This window comes from Sardina pilchardus, chromosome 22 (assembly GCF_963854185.1).
Source record: "Sardina pilchardus chromosome 22, fSarPil1.1, whole genome shotgun sequence".
Lineage (NCBI taxonomy): Eukaryota > Metazoa > Chordata > Actinopteri > Clupeiformes > Clupeidae > Sardina > Sardina pilchardus.
In genome coordinates, this window is record NC_085015.1 from 12,934,873 (window position 1) to 12,956,837 (window position 21,965).

The 21,965-nt window shown below is 41.0% G+C and overlaps 3 protein-coding genes across 3 annotated transcripts in view; 1 reads left to right on the top strand and 2 right to left on the bottom strand.

The window, feature by feature from the left end:
- Positions 1-8,915, bottom strand: part of kif20bb (kinesin family member 20Bb) — a 25,439-nt gene extending 16,524 nt beyond the window's left edge. Inside the window, exons 1-17 of the mRNA XM_062526731.1 lie at positions 8,822-8,915; positions 8,303-8,432; positions 8,071-8,157; positions 7,829-7,948; positions 7,469-7,607; positions 6,959-7,143; positions 6,757-6,799; positions 6,444-6,653; positions 6,085-6,196; positions 5,490-5,561; positions 4,946-5,095; positions 4,215-4,377; positions 3,256-3,555; positions 2,197-2,336; positions 1,667-1,793; positions 1,110-1,311; positions 1-11 (exon numbers count right to left, since the gene is read on the bottom strand). The exon at positions 1-11 is cut by the window's left edge and continues 51 nt beyond it. Of these exons, the coding sequence (XP_062382715.1) occupies positions 1-11; positions 1,110-1,311; positions 1,667-1,793; positions 2,197-2,336; positions 3,256-3,555; positions 4,215-4,377; positions 4,946-5,095; positions 5,490-5,561; positions 6,085-6,196; positions 6,444-6,653; positions 6,757-6,799; positions 6,959-7,143; positions 7,469-7,607; positions 7,829-7,948; positions 8,071-8,157; positions 8,303-8,413 (2,172 nt within the window). The 5' untranslated portion in view covers positions 8,414-8,432; positions 8,822-8,915. The remainder of the gene's footprint in view (positions 12-1,109; positions 1,312-1,666; positions 1,794-2,196; positions 2,337-3,255; positions 3,556-4,214; positions 4,378-4,945; positions 5,096-5,489; positions 5,562-6,084; positions 6,197-6,443; positions 6,654-6,756; positions 6,800-6,958; positions 7,144-7,468; positions 7,608-7,828; positions 7,949-8,070; positions 8,158-8,302; positions 8,433-8,821) is intronic.
- Positions 8,916-9,034: 119 nt separating this feature from the next.
- On the top strand, positions 9,035-12,720 carry rpp30 (ribonuclease P/MRP 30 subunit). The gene is made up of 11 exons (XM_062526720.1): positions 9,035-9,139; positions 9,494-9,549; positions 9,642-9,698; positions 9,809-9,874; positions 9,990-10,058; positions 10,235-10,324; positions 10,535-10,651; positions 10,777-10,806; positions 11,203-11,240; positions 11,522-11,601; positions 12,087-12,720. Exons 1-11 carry the CDS (start codon positions 9,046-9,048, stop codon positions 12,212-12,214), a joined length of 825 nt encoding a protein of 274 aa, XP_062382704.1. The 5' UTR covers positions 9,035-9,045; the 3' UTR covers positions 12,215-12,720.
- ankrd1b (ankyrin repeat domain 1b (cardiac muscle)) lies at positions 12,561-17,475 on the bottom strand. Its single transcript, XM_062526719.1, has 9 exons — positions 17,443-17,475; positions 16,796-16,936; positions 16,482-16,607; positions 16,255-16,362; positions 16,030-16,128; positions 15,509-15,607; positions 14,915-15,013; positions 14,674-14,772; positions 12,561-13,278 (listed from the first exon to the last, which is right to left on the bottom strand). Exons 1-9 carry the CDS (start codon positions 17,467-17,469, stop codon positions 13,180-13,182), a joined length of 897 nt encoding a protein of 298 aa, XP_062382703.1. The 5' UTR covers positions 17,470-17,475; the 3' UTR covers positions 12,561-13,179.
- Positions 17,476-21,965: the final 4,490 nt, after the last annotated feature.

Genomic DNA, 21,965 nt, shown 5'->3' on the forward strand with positions numbered 1-21,965 from the left:
GCTCTCCAGCTCTGAGAGAAGATTGGGCAGGGCACGTTCAAATCACTTGCAGCGCACAGACATCTACTCACATGCATAGACATTAGGCAAATCGCTCCGCCGAGACCGTGCACTTTCAGCGAAGCGGGCCTGCCCCGCAATAAGGCTTTGGCACTGGGGATGCATGAAATTTGGGCCGTATAAGTGGGTCTTTTAGGAACTGAGCTCAGTAATGAACTTTCTGGTTAGTCAACCAGAACGTTTTCGGGGTGAGTCTGGGGTAAGTAACAGGGAGGCGACGTTGGGCATGTGACTCAAGTGTTCCGTTTGTGGAGGGTCTGCTACAACAATTAGCTTCCACGTTATATTACTATATGTCGACATAGTCTGATCAACCGCTAAATTTAATTATTGTGTTGTTTTGCTTGTATGTCGTTTTGTTCAAAAGTGTCTGCGTAAGCACCATAACTGTAACTGTAACTGTATATTGATGCGTACATACAAAGAAATTAGACGAGTTTTCTAAAACTATTTTCACACCAAGCGAACGGTTCACCCGTGGACCCAGTGTAACCTTCCCTGTAAGAGTCGTGTTGGGCAGTGAGGTGGCCATTTCAATTTATTTTGAACGCCTCACTGACCAAAACTATTATCTAGTTTCATGTTAGAGTCATGAAGAACACACACACAAAAAAAATAAATTCTTACATTACACTTTTTTTTTTCAAGCATATCATTCAAATCCTCTAAACAGATTCTTAACAGATTGAACAGATTTGTCCCAAGGACATTTGGGACAAATGCTTTCATATAAAAAAGAAAACGCTATTAATCCATGGTCACTGAGGTAAATTTGTGAGAGAGAGAGAGAAGCGTCAGTATCACTTTGGGTGCGCTCCCTGACCATGTTGCTCATGACCTTGTCGTTTGACCTTGGGGAGTTGTTCCTCGGCCTACGGTAATTTCCTGACTATTAGTGTTTTATGCAAGTTAAAAGAAACAAAACTATATTAATACCCCATTAACCGTCCCCGAGTATTAACCTCATAGCTGAAGAAATTTTGCAAAATCAATGTATTAGCCATGGGAAATTACAGTAGCAGTGGAACTCCAAAAACAAGCTAACCTACCGCTGGTCTTGAGGCCTAGGAGCTGCTGACTCGTTAGGAGCTCCTCGGCCAGTTCGTCCACCTGCTTGCGGAGGCCGGCTGTGCCCGCCGGCGACTCGGCCGTCACCAGACAGGTCTGCACCTCGGCGGCGTCACGTTTGATCTTGGCCAGGTCACTACGCATGGCCTCGATCATGCTGTCCATGAACTCCACCCTCTCCTCCTGACCGAACACAGAAGATCACATGACAATGTAACAACACATGAATACAAACACTCACCAAAAATGCCAAAATCAGAACTTGATATAGTAACATGGAAAATAAAATCAAGCCAAAACCAAACCATACCACACTCAGTCAACAGACCCATTCTATATTAATTTACTATTTACGATTTGCCATTCTATGCCTGGAATTAATTCAAATTGTAGAATTGTGCCATCCTCCATCTGTGTAGGTAACATTGTTTTCTATTTCAGCATAAATCTTGTTCCTGTTGACTTTTGTGTCAGTTATTCTAACACACATACCCATGTGGGAATAAGGACGTTATTGCCGAAGGCAGTTTGTTGCTACCTTTGTTGCCTCCTCCGTGGACGCAGCGGCAAACTCGCTGGCGTTCTTCTTGACCAGGTCCTTCAGGATCTCCAGCCGTCGTTCTGCGCGCTCCTCAATGATTTCCTTCTCCTTCTGAAGACGCTCACTACGGCAAGAAGAAGGGGTCAAAAAATGCATATTCGTTAGAGAACTAAAATATTTCATACGGGTCAGATACAGGTCAGATAAACTAAGCATATAAGTATATGTAATTTTTTGATCCCATGAGGGAAATCTGGTCCCAATTTGTGAATTAGTGAACACACACAGCACGCAGTGAATACACAGTGAAGTGAAGCACACACTAACCCAGAGCAGTGAGCTACCTGCCCAACAACGGTGCTCGGGGAGCAGTGAGGGGTTAGGTGCCTCGCTCAAGGGCACTTCAGCCGTGGACTGGTCGGGGATCGAACCCTCCGGTTACAAGCTCGAAGCCCTAACCAGTAGGCCACGGCTGCCCCTACTTCTACTTTCTCTACTGGAATACATCTTGGAGATGTCTTTCTTACTTGTAATCGCTCTCCATTTTGGAGAAGAGCTCCATGAACTCGGAGGTCACTTCCTCCCGGATGCGAGACTCCAGCGCCAGGTTCTCCTCCTGCTGCTGGGTCAGCTTGGCCTTCAGCTGCTGGATCTCGGCACGCTGGGCCTAAAATGAAACACATCTCAGTCTCGCACGAGAAGCGTGAACACACCTCCTGTAGGCACTCAACGCACAGGATGAGGCGCAAAATCTGTCCCAACACACACACACACACACACGTCACAAATCTGTCCCAACTTCTGATCCCAGAGCAGGAACTGATTTAATTATAGCTTGTGGTTGACTGAAGTGTCAGGCCAAGTGACAATGGCAGAGTGCCAGCGATGTCTCTAGAAATAGATCTAACTATTGACATGTGTGGATTGGTCATTGGTCTAGTCTCTTGGAAACGAAAGATAAAAATGAACAAATATAACACAGATGTTCAGCCACAGACCATGTAACAGCACTTGAGTGACTGGAATGAACATTCTGAAGTGACTGCTCATGAACAATGACAAGAATGAAAATTTTCATGAGAGATGCATTTGCAGCAAATATTATCTGTTAACTTAAATTGATGTATTTGTGTATATTATATTCTACAAGCCTGCCAATCACATCCATCAGTGAAACCTGCAGCCTAACACGTGGTATTTGTGGTAATTGTGTTTGCAATACAGTGCTTGGATGACAGTCAGTGTAATGTGTCTAATTCGTAATGTAAATGTGTGCTTCTACACAGACTGTGACAACAAATTTCCCCTTGGGGACAATAAAGGCCCTCTCAATTAATCTACCTTGCACAATAAAGACTCTCTTTCTCTCCATCTACCTCACACAATAAAGACTCTCTCTCTCTCCATCTACCTCACACAATAAAGACTCTCTCTCTCTCTCCATCTACCTCACGCAAAAGAGACTCCTTCTATCCATCTACCTCACAAAACAGATTCCATTTCTATCCATCTACCTCACACAATAAAGACTCTATCCATCCACCTCACACATTAAAAACTGTCTGTATCCATCTACATCCATCTACCTCAGACACATCTTCATCTCCAGCCTCCAGGACGGTGCCCTCAGCCACTGTCTCATCGGCACTATCGTCGTCTTCTTCCTCCTCCTCGTCCTCCTCCTCCTCCTCGTCCTCCTCCTCCATCTCCTCTTCATCGTCCTCATCCTCCTGCACATCCTCCAGCGTGGTCTCCCAGGCCATGAGGGTGCTCCTGCGCTTGGCCCACAGGTGGCGCCGGTCGGCATCGTTGATGATGAACGACACCTCCAGGCCGGACTTCTCTCGCTTTGGTAGAGCCGGGGGCCGAGTGGTCAGGACCACCACCTGCAGAATGATCAGAGAGGACATTTAGCCATTTATGACCAGCAACACCAAAACAATGTACAACCTAATTTCCCCACTATTAGCCGCAGCTTATACATCGATTTTGCTAAATTACTTCAGCTATGAGGCTAATACAGAAGGAATACAGAAGGAAAATACTGTATACTTTTTAAAAGATGGTCATTTTAAGAAGGAAAATAACACTAGATTCCTACTGTTTTCTTTGCTGAATTTATAATTTAGTACATTTTTACAACAGGTAAAAAAAAGAAAGAAAGAATAGTTATTTAGTGGAACATTACAGAATAATGCGAATTTCCTATCACACTGTATGTATCTAGAAAACGGCAGCCGTGGCCTACTGGTTAGGGCTTCAAGCTTGTAACCGGAGGGTTGCCGGTTTGATCCCCGACCAGTCCACGGCTGAGCAAGGCACCTAACCCCCTCACTGTTCCCCGACCGCCACTGTTGGGCAGGCAGCTCACTGCTCTGGATTAGTGTGTGCTTCACCTCACTGTGTATTCACTGCGTGCTGTGTGTGTTCACTAATTCACAAATTGGGATAAATGCAGAGACCAAATTTCCCACATGGGATCAAAAAAGTATATATGCTTATACTATACTTATAATATAGTAATTATAATTACTTAGAAACAAACCTTCTGTGCGACAGCGGAGAACTTGAGGACGTTGAGCGTCTCGTCGTACATGGACGCACACTGGTTGATGTTGACGATCATGCAGGCTTTGCCTCGTCCACAGAAGAAGCCCTGGAGGTAGTGAGTGAGCTTGCTTTCCCGGAAGGGGATGTGTGGCTGGTATCTAAAGTGCATACATTACATACATTACATACATTACGCATTAAGAAGACACCCGTATTTTGAGTCCTGCGGATAGCGTGTTTTCATGATTAACACTAGAAGCGCCCATCATTTCATAACTCCTCATGAAGAACTGCCGTAAGCGGTCATTTTGTACCTCAGATTTTAAACTCTATATTCAACCAGCAGCAGTGTAGTTTTCAGCCATTGTACAAGCACATTCTTTTTTTTTTTTAACGGTCAAAATAACTGTTGCGGGAGTTCTGGTGTTTACACGTGAAATAGCTTAACCACCCTCAAGGGAAAAAAAAATATCTATCTGAGCTTTCACCGGTAGATTTGTATAGGTACATGCATTACCTACTGGGTGTAATCACCAAAGAAATGTGCATAATATGAGTATAGAAACAAATATAGTAATGGGTAATTTGGATCCAAGAGGGTATGAATAAATGACCACTATTCATTGTTAAATTCGTCAGACTCACACCAAGTATGGTGGCTATTTCACTAGTTTACATCATCAAAAGGCCTTAATGAATTTGTGTGGCGAGAAAATGTTCACTCACTTTGGCTGTGTCTGGTTGAGCCTGAGTGCAGTGATGCATTTCCCCAGAGTCAGCAGCGACGTGTTGATGTTCCCCGCCTCTTTCAGACGCTCGCCTCGGTTCTGGGTCTTTGCACACCTCTCCGAGCCGGCCAGGTCACATAGGGACAACCTGACATGGAGATAAGATGGAGTTAGGGAACTGACAGTCTAGTGTTTAGGGGTATTGCAAAGGGAGCTAACAGTGTACTCAGGTTTCATAGCCAGCAGGTAAAAATAACAAAACAAATATAAAGCATTTCTCCTCTCTCTTCGTGGCTATTTCACACTCACACACACACACACACACACACACACACACACACACACACACACACACACACACACACACACACACACACACACACACACACACACACACACACACACACACACACACACACACACACACACACACACACACACACACACACACACACACAGCCTGGGGCTTGCGGATTAAAATCAGTCTCCATCAAGGCCAATTTCATCCCTTCAAGCTGCTTTATAATAAACATTTCACTTACTCGCTAATGGTCAGGACTCGAGGCACACCAATATCTTCAATTCTCAGAATGCGGATGGAGAATATGCTATGGCTATAAAGAGTAAAAAAAAAAAAAAGTAAATGGGAGATTTTTGATATGTGTATTATATGGTGCACCTAGGCAATTGCGATGTGTATTACAGAAACAGCAAAAATCTTATCCCAAAAGTAAGCCAGTTATTAAAGGGACACTTCACCGATTAGCATTAAGCTTCGTATCTTTAGAAAACCAGTCATGTTTTTGAATGGTCATGCATCATTCCCTCAGTTTGCCTTGAGATGGGAGAAATACGGATTTCAATGTTGGACTTCCTGCTTTCAATGATGTAAAAATCATCATTTTACATCATTGAAAGCAGGAAGTCCTATTCATGGGTTTCATTGAAATCCGTATTTCTCCCATCTCAAGGCAAACTGAGAGACTGATGCACGACCATTCAAAAACATGACTTTTTCTAAAGATACAAAGCTTAATGCTAATCGGTAAAGTGTCCCTTTAATTTCAAAACTAAGACAAGTGATGTTGCCATTACAGTACAGGTGGGATCATCATTAATATTTGAAATAAGCAGCACCTTCGGCTGGATACACTGTTGAGCTTTGTGGAGGAAAAACTCTGGTTCTTCCGTCCGATTTTTAACACTCTGTAAGCCTCCTCAGGACTGTTTACTTGAATCCATTTGAGATCTGTTAAAAAATGATTATTATAAAAATAAATAAAAACATCAGTGTTGGCACGTACGCAAAAACACCAATGAAGCAGCTATGATGCATTGACATTTTCGAGAATGAGTAAAGTGATTTCTTTGTTGTTGCTTTTTGCTCACATACCGTAATTTCCAGACTATTAGCCGCGGCTTATACATTGATTTTGCTACATTTCTTTGGCTATGAGGTTAATACAGGAGGGCAAGCTAAGGGCTATTAACCTCACCTTTGACAAAAGAGTTGCCCTTCACGTCTTGCGAGAGACGTAGGGTTGTTCTCCTCACTGGGCCGTTTGGCTGGACCTCCAGCAAGTCATGAATGGACTCGTTGTAGATCTCACAGAAGGACACCCACACTGAGTACTTTGTGTTCGAGTCGCCCTCCAAACTGACACACTCTTCCTCCCCCTGCATGTCAATATCACTAGAGGTTGAACCTGTTTGGAATGTAAAAGTTAGTTTGGTTATAAAATAGTGTCTCAGTGATGTTTTTCAGAGACACTTCTACTATTCTCATTTTGTACAGGTGAGTGCACTTACCTTCCAAAAAAGTTTTACACGTGAGGCTCTTCTGAGCATCAGTCTAATAATGAAAAAAAGGAAGATATCAGAATGAACACTGTGAGCAAAGTGAATGAACATCTAGTGGTGGTGGTGGAGGGGGGTGCAGAGAAGGAGAGAGAACGAGGGAGAGATAGAGAGAGAGAGAGAGAGAGAGAGGGGTAGAAGGATGATGCTTCACCTCTTTCAGGCGTCTCAGTAGGTTTTTCTTGGTGGTGAACTCCTCGTCCTGCTGATCTTTGGTGAGTCTGGTGAAGTCCATACACCTGTGGGGCTTGATGTTGTTCTGGGTGTAGATGCGGCCTTCAATGCTGTGGAAAATCACCCTTAGGGACCGTGGCACTATCCCACCATCAGCCTCAGGTCCTGTCAATAGATGATAAGAAAAGAAAGACGCTTTGGATGTTATTTCTATGGGTGTCAGTGAATAAAGGTTCCTCACCCCAGATGGATGTGACTACACTAGCAAGGACACTGTGATGACGGAGAAAGGGCTCAGCTTGACGTCATGAATATAAAAGGACTTTTTTAAAGCAAGAGGAAGCACTGCTGCAACTGAAACCCCAAAATGTAAATGGCAAAAGCACTCAGACAAGAGAAGTCATTGATCGTGACATGAAAATATTCAACTACTATTTCATCACTTATCCAAGAACCTCTATCCATCATGCTGAATATGACGGATTCTCACCTAAAAACGTAAATGTCTTCCCAGCATTGGTCACTCCGTAAGTGAAGATGAGAGAGTTTCCTCCCTCCAAAACATCTTTCACCAGGCCTTTGGCAGTTCCATCAAACATCTGTCGCTGGGTGGTGTCTGGCCCGTACACCTGTACAACGGTTGGGGAGAGGAGTGAGGAGTGGGCAACAAACAAATAACCAAAAAATGTCATCTCCATCTCCAGAGTGAATCTCCATTCATTTCAACACAATAAAAAGCCTTACAATATGTTTATAAGATGTGACAGAAACAGCCATTACAGTTCAATAACATTACAAATTGAAAAGTTACAATTGTTTTGATTATAAAGTCTCAGGTGAACGTTCTCACCTGAGAGAAACGGAACCTCTGAGCCGTCTGCTGCGCCGGCTTCTCGCTAAGTCGGGACGACAGAGATGTTCTGGGTGCCTTCAGCACCACTGTATCTGGACCTTCAACTTCGACACATTGCTGAAATTTCCAGAAGAAAATTAGCTGGCTGCGTGTATCTTTCGGTCAACAGAGCAAGTACATTACATGACATTGTAACTGTCAAACGGGATAGAATAATCAAAGAAGAACAGCCAAATTACCTGAGATTCTCCAGCTTCTTGTTCAGAGTTAGTAAATGGTCTTACGCGGAGGTACACCTGTAAGTGTTCTTTGTCTGATAGTGACTCCTAAGGAAAACATTACAGAAGTTGATTTAGCAAGCTGATAGCACTTAAACGCGCCATTGTGTTTACAGTTAACGTTAGTCATAAATAGTGCACTTGCATAATCAATCATCTAGAAACAACTGAACAGGAAAATCAGTTACAGTACCTGAGATAATGTTGAAATATTGGAAAAGTCATCCAGCAAATCTTTCTTGAGATCTTCAACCGTTATAGCGGTCACCCTTTCGGGTTTATAATTTAAACATGATTCCATCATTTTCCTCGCTGGCTAGCTGCTACAGAAGACAGAAAATCACGTTAACGTTAGCCAACGTTACAAAAGGGCACATGATGATGCCCCTTTCCTGGCACCAAAGGCTTGTTAATTTATTTACAACAGAAAGAAACGCCAGTTATGCTCCGTAACACTAAGTTTCACTTATACATTAATGTACCAGTTAACGTAATGCATAACTTAATTGTGCTAGTTGGGTTAAACCAACTTAGCTAGCATGGCCACAAAAATAACACAACAACCACAACAACAAGCTGGCTGGCTGGCTGTCTGTCTGGCATGCGTTGTCGACGACTTGTTTTGTGCTAACGTTACCTAGCGGCAATGTTATTTCTTATCCGAGCTTAATCTACGGTTGTTTTTAATGCATTACGACGGATAAAAACACACCTTTTACATTCGGGTTCTTGACAGAATCTATATATTACTGTCCATTGAAAGAACTTATGCCGATCGCAGCACTCCGAAGATTTGATTATCCACCGCGGTTTTGTATTTTAAACTCAACCAATCAGAGAGAACATTATAGTCGCAAAGACTTATGGGAGCGGAAGCTGTATGCATTTGGCACGCAAAACCACATTTCCCATAGTTCCTGTGTAACTTCAACACACATGGTTTGCAGAATGGCTACATTCATGGATTTGAACATCAATTTTGTAAAAGATAATAAAACGCTCCAAAATATAATCGAAACTGCTGCTCATCGTAAGTGTGACCTTTGCATTTTCACCAGAAACTAACTCGGTACTACATGCTTTACGTCTTACGTGCCCGTTGAAATGGTTAACGCTAGGTAACTGTAGACGTATGTTAGCTTAGGGCTAGTCCTTTCCTTCTAATTTACTTGTAAATTGATGTTATTTGTAAGCTCATACACTGTCATGTTGATCTTTTTATGTCACTGTCGCTTAACCTTATTGTATGATTAGTGACATGCAGTGGTGAAGTTCGAGTTTGCTTGCTATCAAAACTTTGGCTACAACATTTTTACAACATTGTATTTGGATAAACGAGTTGATGAACTTTGCATGGACCAAAATGCATGGTTTTGTTTTACAGTTGGGTATTCCACAGTAGCTATAAATTACACGTTAGAAAGTCAGCAGAAAAAACCGGTAAGACCATACAAAACTTAACGTAACACAAAGTAATACGAAATTAATAGCAGTGCTGGTGTCACATTCAAGTGTGTTCTGTCATCATTTAGGAAATACCAAAGCCAACCAGCATCTCAGATCTTTTCGACAAGTTGCCTGTTGTACAGGTGATTTTGTTTTGTTTTTAACACTTACAATAAACTTAATCCATTGCTAAACTATTGTTTAGTGGTAGATAAATGTTACTGATTTTTTATTGTTCATAATTCATTTCTAGGGGAGATCCAGACCTATCAGAGTGTTAAACCGTTTAACAGTGGTTGCAACAGATCCATGCCATTTTGTAAGTCAGTGTACAGTGTTGTTTCTTTGTTATTTTATTTTTCACCGCCAAGAAATTACAGCAAGTGTGGCACTGATTGACCCAGCCAACTCATACCTCTTTTATTTCCTTGTAGAGGCCAACACCAGAATACAAAGCGTTTGATCTGGTGGCTGTGTTCCCAAAGACTGAGAAGTTATTCCATGTAAGTTCTTCTAGGCCTAGGGTACCTTTTATGAGTTGTTACGGGCACGGTATAGTGACGCCAATGTTACTTTCACAACGCAACAGGAATAGTCTGTCATTCAGAGTTTATATGGAGATGTTCTGATATTAGTGGCCATTTTCACATCTCTGATGACCTTGTACGTTTTTACCCAGGCTGCCTGTATGACTTTCGAGGTTGACATCATTTGTGTGACCGTGACCGAAAAGCAGCCATTCCATTTCAAAAGGGCCCCTGTCAATGGTGTAAGTGTTCATTATAGTGGTAACCCCGACCTCTTTGCACATTTGTAGTGATTTATGAGTAACAATTTAGCACATTTAATGGCTTTGTCCCTGTGTGTTAGTTTCATGATTATATTGGGCTTTGTTTGTCTGCAATGTTATGTGTCTCGGTAGGATATGCGTCTTTGGTGATGAAATAGTGTTTTTATGCGAGTGTTGCCTTGTTGCTAGGCGATTGATCGGGGAGTGTTCTTTGAGATTCTCTACACGCCAGCCATCAGAGATGCTACCATGAGAAGGTACACCATTGGAAACTCCATGGGGCTCATGGAGACATGCAAAGGAAAAGTATGTACACACACACACACACACAAACACACACAACAAGGATTAAACAGACACACAACAAGGATTAAACAGACCAAACTAGCAGTATGTATAGTCTAACATGGGTCTGTATTCACTTTTAACAGGGTGTCATTTTGTCAAGTGGTGCAGAAAAGGTATGAGGCTTTTTTATATATATATATATATATATATATATATATTTTCTGTTCCTCAGAGCATGCATACACTCTTACAACGAATGTGTTGAAAACAACTCAACTTGCATTGCTTTTAACACTTCCCTGTGTCCCGATAAGGACAACGCAGTTTGTGCTGTTTCTAGCGTATGCAGTAGAATCGTTTTGATTTTGTATATTGATTTGTTTATTGTACCACTCAAAGAAAGACTAAATTGACAGGAATAAGGTAAAGGATGGGGAGAAAATTGGGTCATTTTCAAACCCAACAGTACAGTAGCTAGACACAAAATTGCAATTTGCAGATGAGGTCTCTCAAGTATCAATGGGTATTTGCATGTTTATTGATCTTGAATTTCTTTCCCAACAATTTAGCCTCTGGAATTGCGAGGACCATATGATATTGCCAATTTGTATCCTTTTTATTGGTGTGTGTGTGTGTGTGTGTGTGTGTGTGTGTGTGTACCCCCCAAATGCAACATAGCAAGTGTTATTTATTAGTTATTAGATTCATGATGAGCGCTGTTTTTGTCAAAAAATCATTGCTAATGAAATACTTTTTATTTTCTTAGTGAAAGATTCAGCAGTGTGCTTGTGTGTGTGTGTCTATGCATGCCTTTGTGTTTGTGTATTTATGTGTGACTGAATAAGTGTTCAAACATACATTTGTTGTTACCTGAGCTCGGATTTACAGAGGGATTGTGTTTGGCTTGTCTGAAGGAGATGCTAAAGCAGCTGTTTCTACAAACTGTCGTTCTGTGGTGATAAATGGAGGTGAGAGTCATAAAAGTACTGATCTGCATTGACATGATTTATATCCACATTAAAAAAGGAAATGGGGTGCATAAAGTATCATAATAGGATTGTATCATTATGGTTTACAATGTGCGTTGAGTTAAACCTACATTGTAAACTACACAGTATGTGGAAAGTGCTTGCATGCTTAAATGATTGCACTGTTGACTATGATGCAGGACATCATATTTGGTGTTTTAAAGGTATTTTAGGTAAGAGATAATGTAGAGATGAAGTTCCATTATAAGACGTGACCAGACTACTTGTGGAATGATATGAAAGGCGTAGCACAAAACCCATTTTCCTTGACAGTGGTCTGTTATACTTAGCAATGGTCTGTTATTGAAAAATATCAGCCCTCCGAAACGTTGGCAAGGCCCATTCAAGTGAATGGATCGTTCTGCAGCATTATGAAGAGCTGTGTAACAGATAGCAATGTTGACTCAGTGTTGTTGTGTGAACAGAGACCAGAACAACCGCTTTCGGGATCATTCGCACCATGAAGAAACCACAGCCTGTGGCCACATCATCAGAGGAGAAGGATGATGAGAGCGAGAACCCAGCATCAAAGAGAGTCAAAATGGAGCATTAGTAAACTCAGATTTCTGTCTTTTCTTCCGTTAGACAACATTGTCATCAAGATAGATGACCATAATGTCAGATATGTATGATACATTTATGGATTGGTTTAATAGCTCGGTATTGAACAGATGTCCACACATGAGATGATGATCTGTTTAGTAGTTTGAGTTATAGTATAGTGTAGCCCCAAAGAGTGCCAGGGTGGACTTGTCACTGGTGACTTTTTGTTTTTATTGACTTCTTTAATTATTTCATTAGACCCATCACACAACATGAGGAAGTGATTTGTATTTATGTTATTTATGACAATGTTTTTGTAAAAAAAAAACCATAGAAACAAAAAAGATGCTCATCTATGATATTATCTGTTTATTCATGTTGCACAAAGCGCAAGTCAAAATTTACAAAATAAATCAAATATTGTACAAAGAAATGCGCCATACATATGTATTTTAAGATCATCGAATTTCAAAACAGTTTTCTGTTCCTTGACCTCAGTACATTTTGCTACATTGCTAAAATGTCTAAATGCTACTTAAACATATGCTAACAAATTATTAAAAAGTAAACAATCTGTCTAATAATAGGAGACATGCTGTAGAATCCATGTGAATACGTACAACCTTCAAAAATTCCTTCAGACAACCAACCTTAGAGTCCCATCGTCATCTGTAACAAACCCCTAGTCTTTCATAATCACTTATCACTCTTGCCATCTGTTTCACTAATGACATTATGAAACTCAAAAAAAAATCATGAAGCAGCAATTCTGGTTCAAAACACAAGTCTTAACTCAATTTCACTGCAGCTGACTTGAATCAAGATGCTAGCAGTAGATGCCAACTGCGAGCACAAGAACAACTTTGCCCTTGTCGATTTCACTCACCCAAGCATTTACACATATAGACAAACATCACACTTCTATCTGTATAGCCATCGCAGGTGTTGCAAATAGCTTCTGGAATCTTCCACCAATCACTTTGGAGAGGAGCCTTTCTCTTCGTTGAACTTGTCCAGCAGATTTTTCGCCCCGCTCTGCCACTCGTGGACACTGTCCATCGGTGACTTCCCCTCCTGGAGATGGAGAAACAAAACTGTTTAAACTCAAATTGTTAAAAGAAACAAAGACTAATGCTGTGGTAGATGATGCCCACGTCAAACTATTGTTTTCTGCTCTCTGTAGGGGGGAAATCAGGATTCAGAAACTGTTAAATCTTGATGCTTGGGGTTCTTAAAAGTGAAAGAAAACGTTCAATAACAATTGTCTATGAACACAGTGTGTAGGCCTCTATCCATAAGTGTTGGTAGAAACTCTACCATGCAAAGAAGAGACCATATTTAGACATGATGAGAGATGCCACTGTCTTATCTGGGCTCCAACTAATGTAAGAGGCCAAGGTGAAGTGGATAACTGTCCTACGGTTAGAACAATTAAAATGTTTAATCAATTTTGGAAATCAGGGACTCTACATCCTTCAGGCTACGAGACGAGATGGACCATTTGACTTATTGCTAATGCTCAGTTCCAAAACCAGCCTCTATAATGGTATAGGGTGCATTAGTGCCTATGGCATGGGCGATCTGTATCTGGGAAGCCACATTAAATGCAGAGTGATATACATTTTGAGTAGCATAAGGGTCCATCTAGATAACATGTTTTTCAGGGAAAGCCTTGAACATTCCGGGAAAGCGATGTCTGGCTGCACAATGCACATATACTTTAACAGTATAGCTCCTCTGTAAATGAGCTAAGGTACTGAAATGGCCTGCCTGCAGTCAGACCTGTCACATTTGATGCATCATGGAACGAAAGACACAATTAAGAAGACCCACCGTTGTGCACCGGTGTGCTGAAATCCTATATCGGGCAAGAATGAGACAACTTTTCATTCTCATTCAGCCTAGCAACTAGTCTCTTTTTTTCTCAAATGTAAAGCGACTGTTGTTAAAAGGGAAGGTTATGTAGCCCTTGTCCCTCCCTGTCCCTGTTGCAACTTTTTTCAAATTCAAAATGAACAAAATATTTTAGTTTTTTCAGCAGCTGATTGTTGTCTTTGCACTTTACACTTAGTTTTTTTTTGTATGACATGATTCCTAAAATCATGTTACTTAAAGATGCAATTATAGACATAATCTACTTATATATCCATTTGCATTTTACACAGTATCCCAACATTTTTGGCATGTATGTCAGTATTACATGTCATGTTCTGGACTGATGAAGCCACTAGGTGTCACTGCTGTCAAAACCACTGACACTAGGAGTTGATGGAAATCCTTAGGAACATTTCTCACCGCATGTTTAGAAAAATCATGCAGAAGCTATTTATGCTGACTGTTAAGAAGTACATTTTGTTCAGACTGTTTCTGTGATTCTAAAAAAAAAAAAAGTCAGTCAGCTTAGTGCATTGTGGAGTAGCGGTGAATTGCATTATAGCAAGTAATACGGTGTGTTTGCAGAATACTTACCGAGTTTTTCATTTTCATGTTAGCCCCATGCAGCAGAAGCAGCTGGATGATTTTAAACCGGTTGAGTCTGACCGCGTCATGCATTGCCGTGTCTCCATCCTGTGTCAAAAAACAGGACCACGTGGTGGTTGACCACAATCATCCACATCATCATCAATGATCTCACTATTCCCCGAAGTCTATTTTAATCCCAGCCTTGTAAAGGTTGCAACCTATGTTCAGCGACCGCCCCTTCATTTACCCTGTCTTTGGCATTGATGTCCGCACCACAGTGAATGAGGTGTTCAGCACACTCGTAGTGTCCGGTTCTCACAGCCACGTGTAGGGGCGTGCTGTTCAGCTGAAAGGCAGAGAAGAGAGAGGTGGAATAAAAAAGAACTCTAGAACAGTGGCAGCCCACAGACAGGGTCAGACATGATGCTTGGAGTCACATAGGACAGCATGAATTAATGTTTAGCAAACGGATAGTGAAGAGCAACATTTGATATGTAATATATATGTAATATTTGATATAGATTCAATTTGTTTTCTTAAACATGCTTGTTTAGGCTTGTTTTCCCTTACACAATAGCAGAACCACAACTACAGTAATTTCCTGTATCAGCCAAATTGTGCATAAGACAGTGTTTTATGCAAGTTAAAAGAAGCAAAAAAAACAAATTATTAACTAATTATAATTATTGCCCCCGTGTATTAGCCTCATTTTTACATTTTGCAATTTTGCAAAATCAATGTACAAGCCGCGGATAATAGTTGGGAAATTACGGCAAAGAACATCAACACAAGAAACTCTTATAAAGGAACAACTGAAGCGTTGGTAAAGATGTCTCTTTACCTTATCCCGAGCTGTGACTTTGGCATTATGGTTGAGCAGCAGCTCCAGTACAGGAAGGCTTCCTCCTCGACAGGCACAGTGAAGAGCAGTGGACTCCAGCTGGCCAGGAGAGAAAAAATGGCACAAACCAATATGAAAGATAGTAATAGAATACCGGTAGACAGCATAGATCTCTGACATTGGATTGTGTACTTGTGGCATTTAATAGAAGATGCTTATACAAAACAAATTACAAACCAATAAATACAAAAATCAGTAAAAGGAGAGAAAATAAGTACAAAATAAAAAATAAATGTGTTACATTTCATTTTGTTTAACAGCATTAATGATCATTATTAATCATTAATCCTTATTAATCATCATCATCATCAATATGATCAACATCAACAACAGTCCTAGATACAAAAACTAGATTGACTAGAGTCATTTTTAAGTCAAAATCAGTGACCTATAAATATAATAATTATTTAAGAAATTCAATGCTACCCCAGCATGGTCACATATATCTGATTTAACGTTACCTTGTCTTTTTGCTCAACCCTTGCCCCAGCTTCAAGAAGCCTTTTAACAATGTCCACGTGGCCTTTGTAACTGGCCTTGTGCAGTGCTGTGCGATTGAACTGTGAAGTGGAAAGAAAAAAAAGGTTGATGTTGAGGATGCATCATTCCCCATTCGCTGAGAACGGAGACAAGGGGTGCTTATTTCCCGTTGTCAAAAGCTCCCAACTCTGTGTTGAATAACTCACCGTATCGCAGGTGTTTGGGTCACCAAGCTTCTCGAGGTACTTGTCGATAATGGCCATTTTGTTCTCCTCGGCAGCTTTCAGGAAATCGTCTTCATCCACATAATATGGCTGTTAGGTGATAGTGGGAAAAAAATGACCGTCAACTCCTTTACCGTAAATTCGTTTTGAAAAATGACAGTGATATATTGAGCCTTGTAGATGATTATAGGTATGCTTTCGAGCCTCACCACAATCTCAGGCGCAGGCTTGTGCTTTCTGACTGGAACTCTCCTGGTTCTCCTTCTCTTCTTACGTTCTAGAATCTTCTGCAGGTCATCTAGGTAGTCGGCTTTATGGTGGTCAACCTTGTCATTCTGTTAAATGGAAATGCCCAAATTGGTTACTCTTTCAATGATAAATACTTGGTGAATATACTTACTCGTATAAATACTTTATTTATTTATCTATTGTATTGTATTTATTTATTTATTATTTTTTGATGAATTATTTCTTACATGAGTAGTCACACACAGTCACCAGCTCTCTGCTAAATGCTGCTTACCTCATGGCCATCTGAAAGGTCTCTGTTGGACCTCAGGTCATCCTGCTTCTCTTGGCTAACAGACGTCTCGTACTCCCCAGTAGCAAACTGCTGGTTGTCAGCCTCCTCTGGCTCTTTGATCCCACATGTCTTGCCGGTAACCTAATGACCAGATAAAGGACTTCATTAGGCAGAGTCTATTAGCTAGGCTTTTTACCAAAGAGGAACAGTCTGCATCAGAGAGGGAAAAAAAGACAGCTCATGTCTCCCTAAGGAAGCCACAAATGTTTGAGATAAAACATATCCATATTTCAGTCATATTTTTTTTCTCCCTGGGCTGCAGCTTCAGACAGATGTTTTTTTTTTTCCCTCAGTGTAACCGTGATTTGCAGTTGCTGTTGAGTAGAGAAAAAGATCACTAGTCCAACTTTTTCACATTAGCTTTACTGCCATTAGAATAGAAAAAATCATTGGATTAAGAACAAGGAATTAACCCCCTAACCAAAAACGCTGTGATTGCAAAAAAGGGGTCCTTTAATGAACACTGGTAGAATACGGTATATAAGATCACATTTAATTTAAAATTTAAATTGAAATGTGTAAAACATTTTTAAAACGCACACATTTAAAACATACAAGTTATGGCGCACACAAATAAAGGCCATTACCAGCTCTTCAATGCCAAGCATCCCCATGATAAAGACGGTTGGTGTTGCGCTCCCGTGTCCACTACAAAGTGATAATCCAGTGACCTCGCCCAACTCTCCAAAAGAGTGTGAAGTATGTATGTAGAGTCTCCGCCTCTCTCAATGTCTTATATACCTTAGTGTGAGTACAGAGGCACTGTATGAAGTCATGTGCTAACCAAAGCACCCCCCCCCCCCCCCAACAAGCATCATCACGGATAAAGGACATAGTCACCGGTCACATCGTGTACAGGGCTGAGCATGACCTAATGTCAACAGAGCGTTTGGGAAGGCAGGGGTATGAGTATGTAGAGGATGCGACCTGCTCTCGGTGACCGGAATGGGTGTGAAACATGAGTGTGCCCCCCCCCCAACTGCCCCCCCCAACTGCTAGTGGCTCCGGGTGACCAAAGAACATGCAATATAACGTCTATGCCGATCGGTCCCTCTCTTCTCTCCTTTCCTTTCTTCTCTTTCTCTCTCTCTCTCTTCTCTCCACCTTAAACTCTGACGCCACTTCTGTCATGCTTGCCACCAATAGCTGGCTCCCTGACACCGATAGATCACACAGATACAGACTGCCAGACGAATGAAAGAGGAGGACATGGCTTAGAGATCTCTCAGTGGAGCAACTTGTCGGACCGAGTCTATGACTAACGTTTGTATCTGACTGGGGATTGTGCTGCACGTTTTTTTCTGATCGAAAGTCCTTTAAAATAGGTAAATAAGCACAGATTCACTTGATGTCTACGGTAAATAGAAAAAAAGAAAAAGAAACTTAAATTAGATTGAGAACTCTCAGTGATGTCTCATACTTCCTCGTTTTTCCTCTGCAGCATGCTAATGGCTATTTTTATTAGTTTGTTTTCTTCTTCTTGGGTTTCTGCTACCGTATCACTTCAAGTGGCCCGATTAAAGCATTACTACCTGAGACTATTTTTGATCCCGCGGGGCGATAAATCACAGACTCTAATGAGTCTTTTGGAGGAGTCGGGACATTTGACAGCTGCCATTTTTACAAGTACACGCTGTACCTGGCCTTGTAAAACACCGAATGAAGAAGTCAAAATATGAATAATGCGCTCGTTAATGTCGAGACCTCTTGAGAATTTACTGTCATGGACCCTGCGTTTTAAATGTCAAATCAATTTCATTCTTATGATCCCCCGAGAAAAAAACCTGCAGCCACTCTATCTTTAGCCGGTCGAGGTGGGTGGCATAAACCAGATAGGAGTTTACTACGAGAGAAATATCTCAGTGGCATCGAGATATGAAGATGTAACCATAACCAGTGGACATGACACTAGATGAGTCTCAAACGTGGCTTTCAAACATGCAACAGAACTCCTTCATTAGAGGGCTGCCTGGAACATCAAAATTGGCCGGTTAATGGAAAACGTGCAAAACAAAAATTGTTGAAAACCCACTTTTGAGCAGTCCTTCTTATCTGGTCTACAACTCTAAAATGAAGATTGCTACAGTATCATAGACGTCGTTTGAACTTCCCAGAGAATTGTGACTAATATTGCATCAACATAAAGAAATAAGAAACAACAGAGAAATAAAATCAATAACATTATTTTACCTTAGCTACTTCTTCAAAAGCCTATGTTTGCTGGTGAGCTGTTCAAAAAGTATTTGACTATCACAACCAAAACCCACAAACAGAGATTAACGTGCAGTCCAAAATGGTCTTGTATCAAGTTCAGCCTAATTCTATCGCTCTACTCTCAAGGTGCTGTGCTGGCAGCTGCTGTTTAGAACATTGTGAGAAGAGGAGGTTTACTCCACAGCTAGATGCTGTCCCATGCATAATGGAATATCAAAGCCTGTCTTGACCAGATCATCTGAACGTCATAAACGGAGCGTGGTGATAAGATTTTAATGCAGAGCATAAACAGAGCAATGGATTCCAATAGGGACATTAAAGTGTCATAGATAACATCTCAATTCAGATTTTAGTAGATAACGGTCCGTAAAATATAAACCTCTTAGCCAAATCATGTTTTGTTATGTACGTACACACTCAACTCAGAAGCTAGTCATAACTGAGTACATGCAAAACAATTTGGACTGATTTTTTTGAAGTGTGTTATTGACCAAAAAGAGACAAGAACTCTGCTCATCAAGTGGCTTTGCTGGAGTTTAAAGTCATGTAACAGTAAAAATGAAACATATGCCCACTCTGCACAATAAAATCCATTGCCATTGCACCTATCTGAGTGTGCAGATTGTTAATTTTCTTTACTGTTTTAACTGTGTTTGTCAAACAAAAGTTGTAGTAAACAAAATGCTGCATGAAGTGAAATCTAACTTAAGCATGCAGAAGCCATAAGCAAGCATTTGAATCTTTTGCACAAAGACTCACAATCACAATGGATTAGACTACATGTAACATAGTTTAAAAATGAATCACTTAATTGATTCATTTTTAACAAATAGCTTATATTTACAGTGTCTGCAGTTTCAAGATCCATACAGTCAGACGTGTTCAGTTGCTGTGTTTTGCTGTTGCCCGCTACGCAGTGTCTGCTGTAACAGGACTGATGCAGAACTTAATAGTTGAGGCGCTAGATAAACATTCCAGTCAAGCCTTGCGCAAAGTTACACCCAATCAAGTGTGTCCTTTTTTAATTATCCCACATGTTGCTTGTCCTGCCAGACCTGTCACTTCAGCCCATATTAATCCCTTGTTGCACTTGGATGGATTCACTTGATTAGTAGTGAGGATTTTAGAATTTTCATTACGTCTCATTGAAAAAGTTGTTTCACTGCGTGGTCCCTCCTGAAAGTATATGAAGCTTCAGAAAAGTGTCACTAACTTTTTTTTTTTTTTTTGTCTGGGGTTTGTATGAAATTGAAAATGTTCCCGACCCAAATGTGTCAGGTACCTGGCATTAGAACTTTTTGGTGGTAAAAACATTGAAGGCATTTAAGAGCGCGGGCCGAGTGAACTATCTTTGCCCATCAAGCATCAGGTGTATGTTTACGTCTGGAATGGGAACTTGCACCGGCGTAAGAGGACAACATATTTTCAAGTTGACAAGCAGTAAAGTGTGTGAGACACGACTACTTGCATTGGCGGAATAGCAGACATCGTCTCTTCGATGTTAAAGTATGTTATAAACTGGATATCACAGAGAGAATGTCAAGTAGACAGACGGTCTTATACATAGGTTGTTTGTGCACAAGGGGGAAAACATAGAGGTACAGAACATGCCGTTATTTTATAATCTACTTGACTTGTTTTGTATTTGAGAGTGGGTCTGTTCATATTGTATAGTATGCACTCTTCTTGAGTCTCATTCAGAAAAAGAGAGAAGAGGAAAAAATGTCCCCATCCGTTTTGTTTTCTGCTGAAAGAAAATGCTATCTGTTTGTCAAATTGTCAAACTAGTCAGCTCTTTTCGAAATAATACTAGACACAAACAAACTGTATTTTTATGCTCTATATTTATGGAAAATTCTTGAACAACAAGGAAGGCATTCATCACCGCTTTGACACATTTCAGTAAACTCTGGACCAGTATTTTCCACATTTAGTTTTGTCTTAAGTGGTGTCATGGATGGACATTAACCTCCTTATGACTGGTTTGCTCACAATGTCAACTGTGCAAATGGCCATTCCATTGACCTGCAGATAGGGTCATAACCTCACATAAAAAAAATAAAAAAAAACCTAAAGCACCCAAATTTTATCCACAGATGTATACATTAGAAGCCCCTGCCATACACATCTGCAGTCTCACCTCACTGTTCTGCAAAATGTGATCTAACGCTGCTTTGTCAATCAGATGTGCATGTGGTGCTGTTCTGCTCCTGGTACTCTGGTACTTACTCCAGAGCAGAGGTCAACCATCCAGAATCTGATTCAGGCGGCCATGATGAGGTGGCTTGTAAAACTGAATCTGTAACGGAACCCGCTGGCTCCTGACTTTACGGCCAGTGACCTGTGGTGTCTCCGAACCGCTCCCAAGGCTGTTTTTTTTTTTCACCCACCTTTTTACCCCTGCGAGCCGTTTGAAAATAGTGTCACGATTTACGTGCCCTCCTCGCTCAGATTTCCCTAACCCTTGTTAATCTATAAGTGGCTATTACACGGGGTCAGAGGTCATCGTCACAATGCTCATAACCAAATGACTCTCCCATCCCTGGGTACCCAGTTGAGCGCTGTGGAAAGGTCAGGTTTGAGATTAAAAAAAAAAACTGGCATGACTGCAATACAGTGTTTCAGTTTTACTCCTCTGTGGGAACTTAGAAGTAAGAAGCTGGTCAGATTGGACCAGACTGTTAGCAGTGGAGTTTTCAAAAGCCAGCATCCCATCCATGATAGAATCGGGGCGCATTAGTGCCATGATTAATGCATGTTATATGGCTTGTACATCTGGAAAGGCATTATTAATGCTGAATGATGTATACAGATTTTAGAGTAACATATGTTGCATCCAGACATTATTTTTCTAGCCTGGCCCCGTCTGACTTTCACAATGTGAATGGAGTCTAGG

What these genes read in the sequence shown, in the direction of transcription:
- rpp30 (XM_062526720.1), top strand. Translation starts at nt 9,046, where the DNA reads ATGGTTTGCAGAATGGCTACATTCATGGATTTGAACATCAATTTTGTA. An exon ending in ACAAGTTGCCTGTTGTACAG is followed by an intron (nt 9,699 to 9,808) that starts GTGATTTTGTTT and finishes ATTCATTTCTAG; the next exon opens with GGGAGATCCAGACCTATCAG. An exon ending in CCATATGATATTGCCAATTT is followed by an intron (nt 11,241 to 11,521) that starts GTATCCTTTTTA and finishes TCGGATTTACAG; the next exon opens with AGGGATTGTGTTTGGCTTGT.
- ankrd1b (XM_062526719.1), bottom strand. Translation starts at nt 17,469, where the DNA reads ATGGGGATGCTTGGCATTGAAGAGCTG. An exon ending in GGGTTGAGCAAAAAGACAAG is followed by an intron (nt 15,608 to 16,029) that starts GTAACGTTAAAT and finishes TCTCCTGGCCAG; the next exon opens with CTGGAGTCCACTGCTCTTCA. An exon ending in AAGTCACAGCTCGGGATAAG is followed by an intron (nt 15,014 to 15,508) that starts GTAAAGAGACAT and finishes TCTGCCTTTCAG; the next exon opens with CTGAACAGCACGCCCCTACA.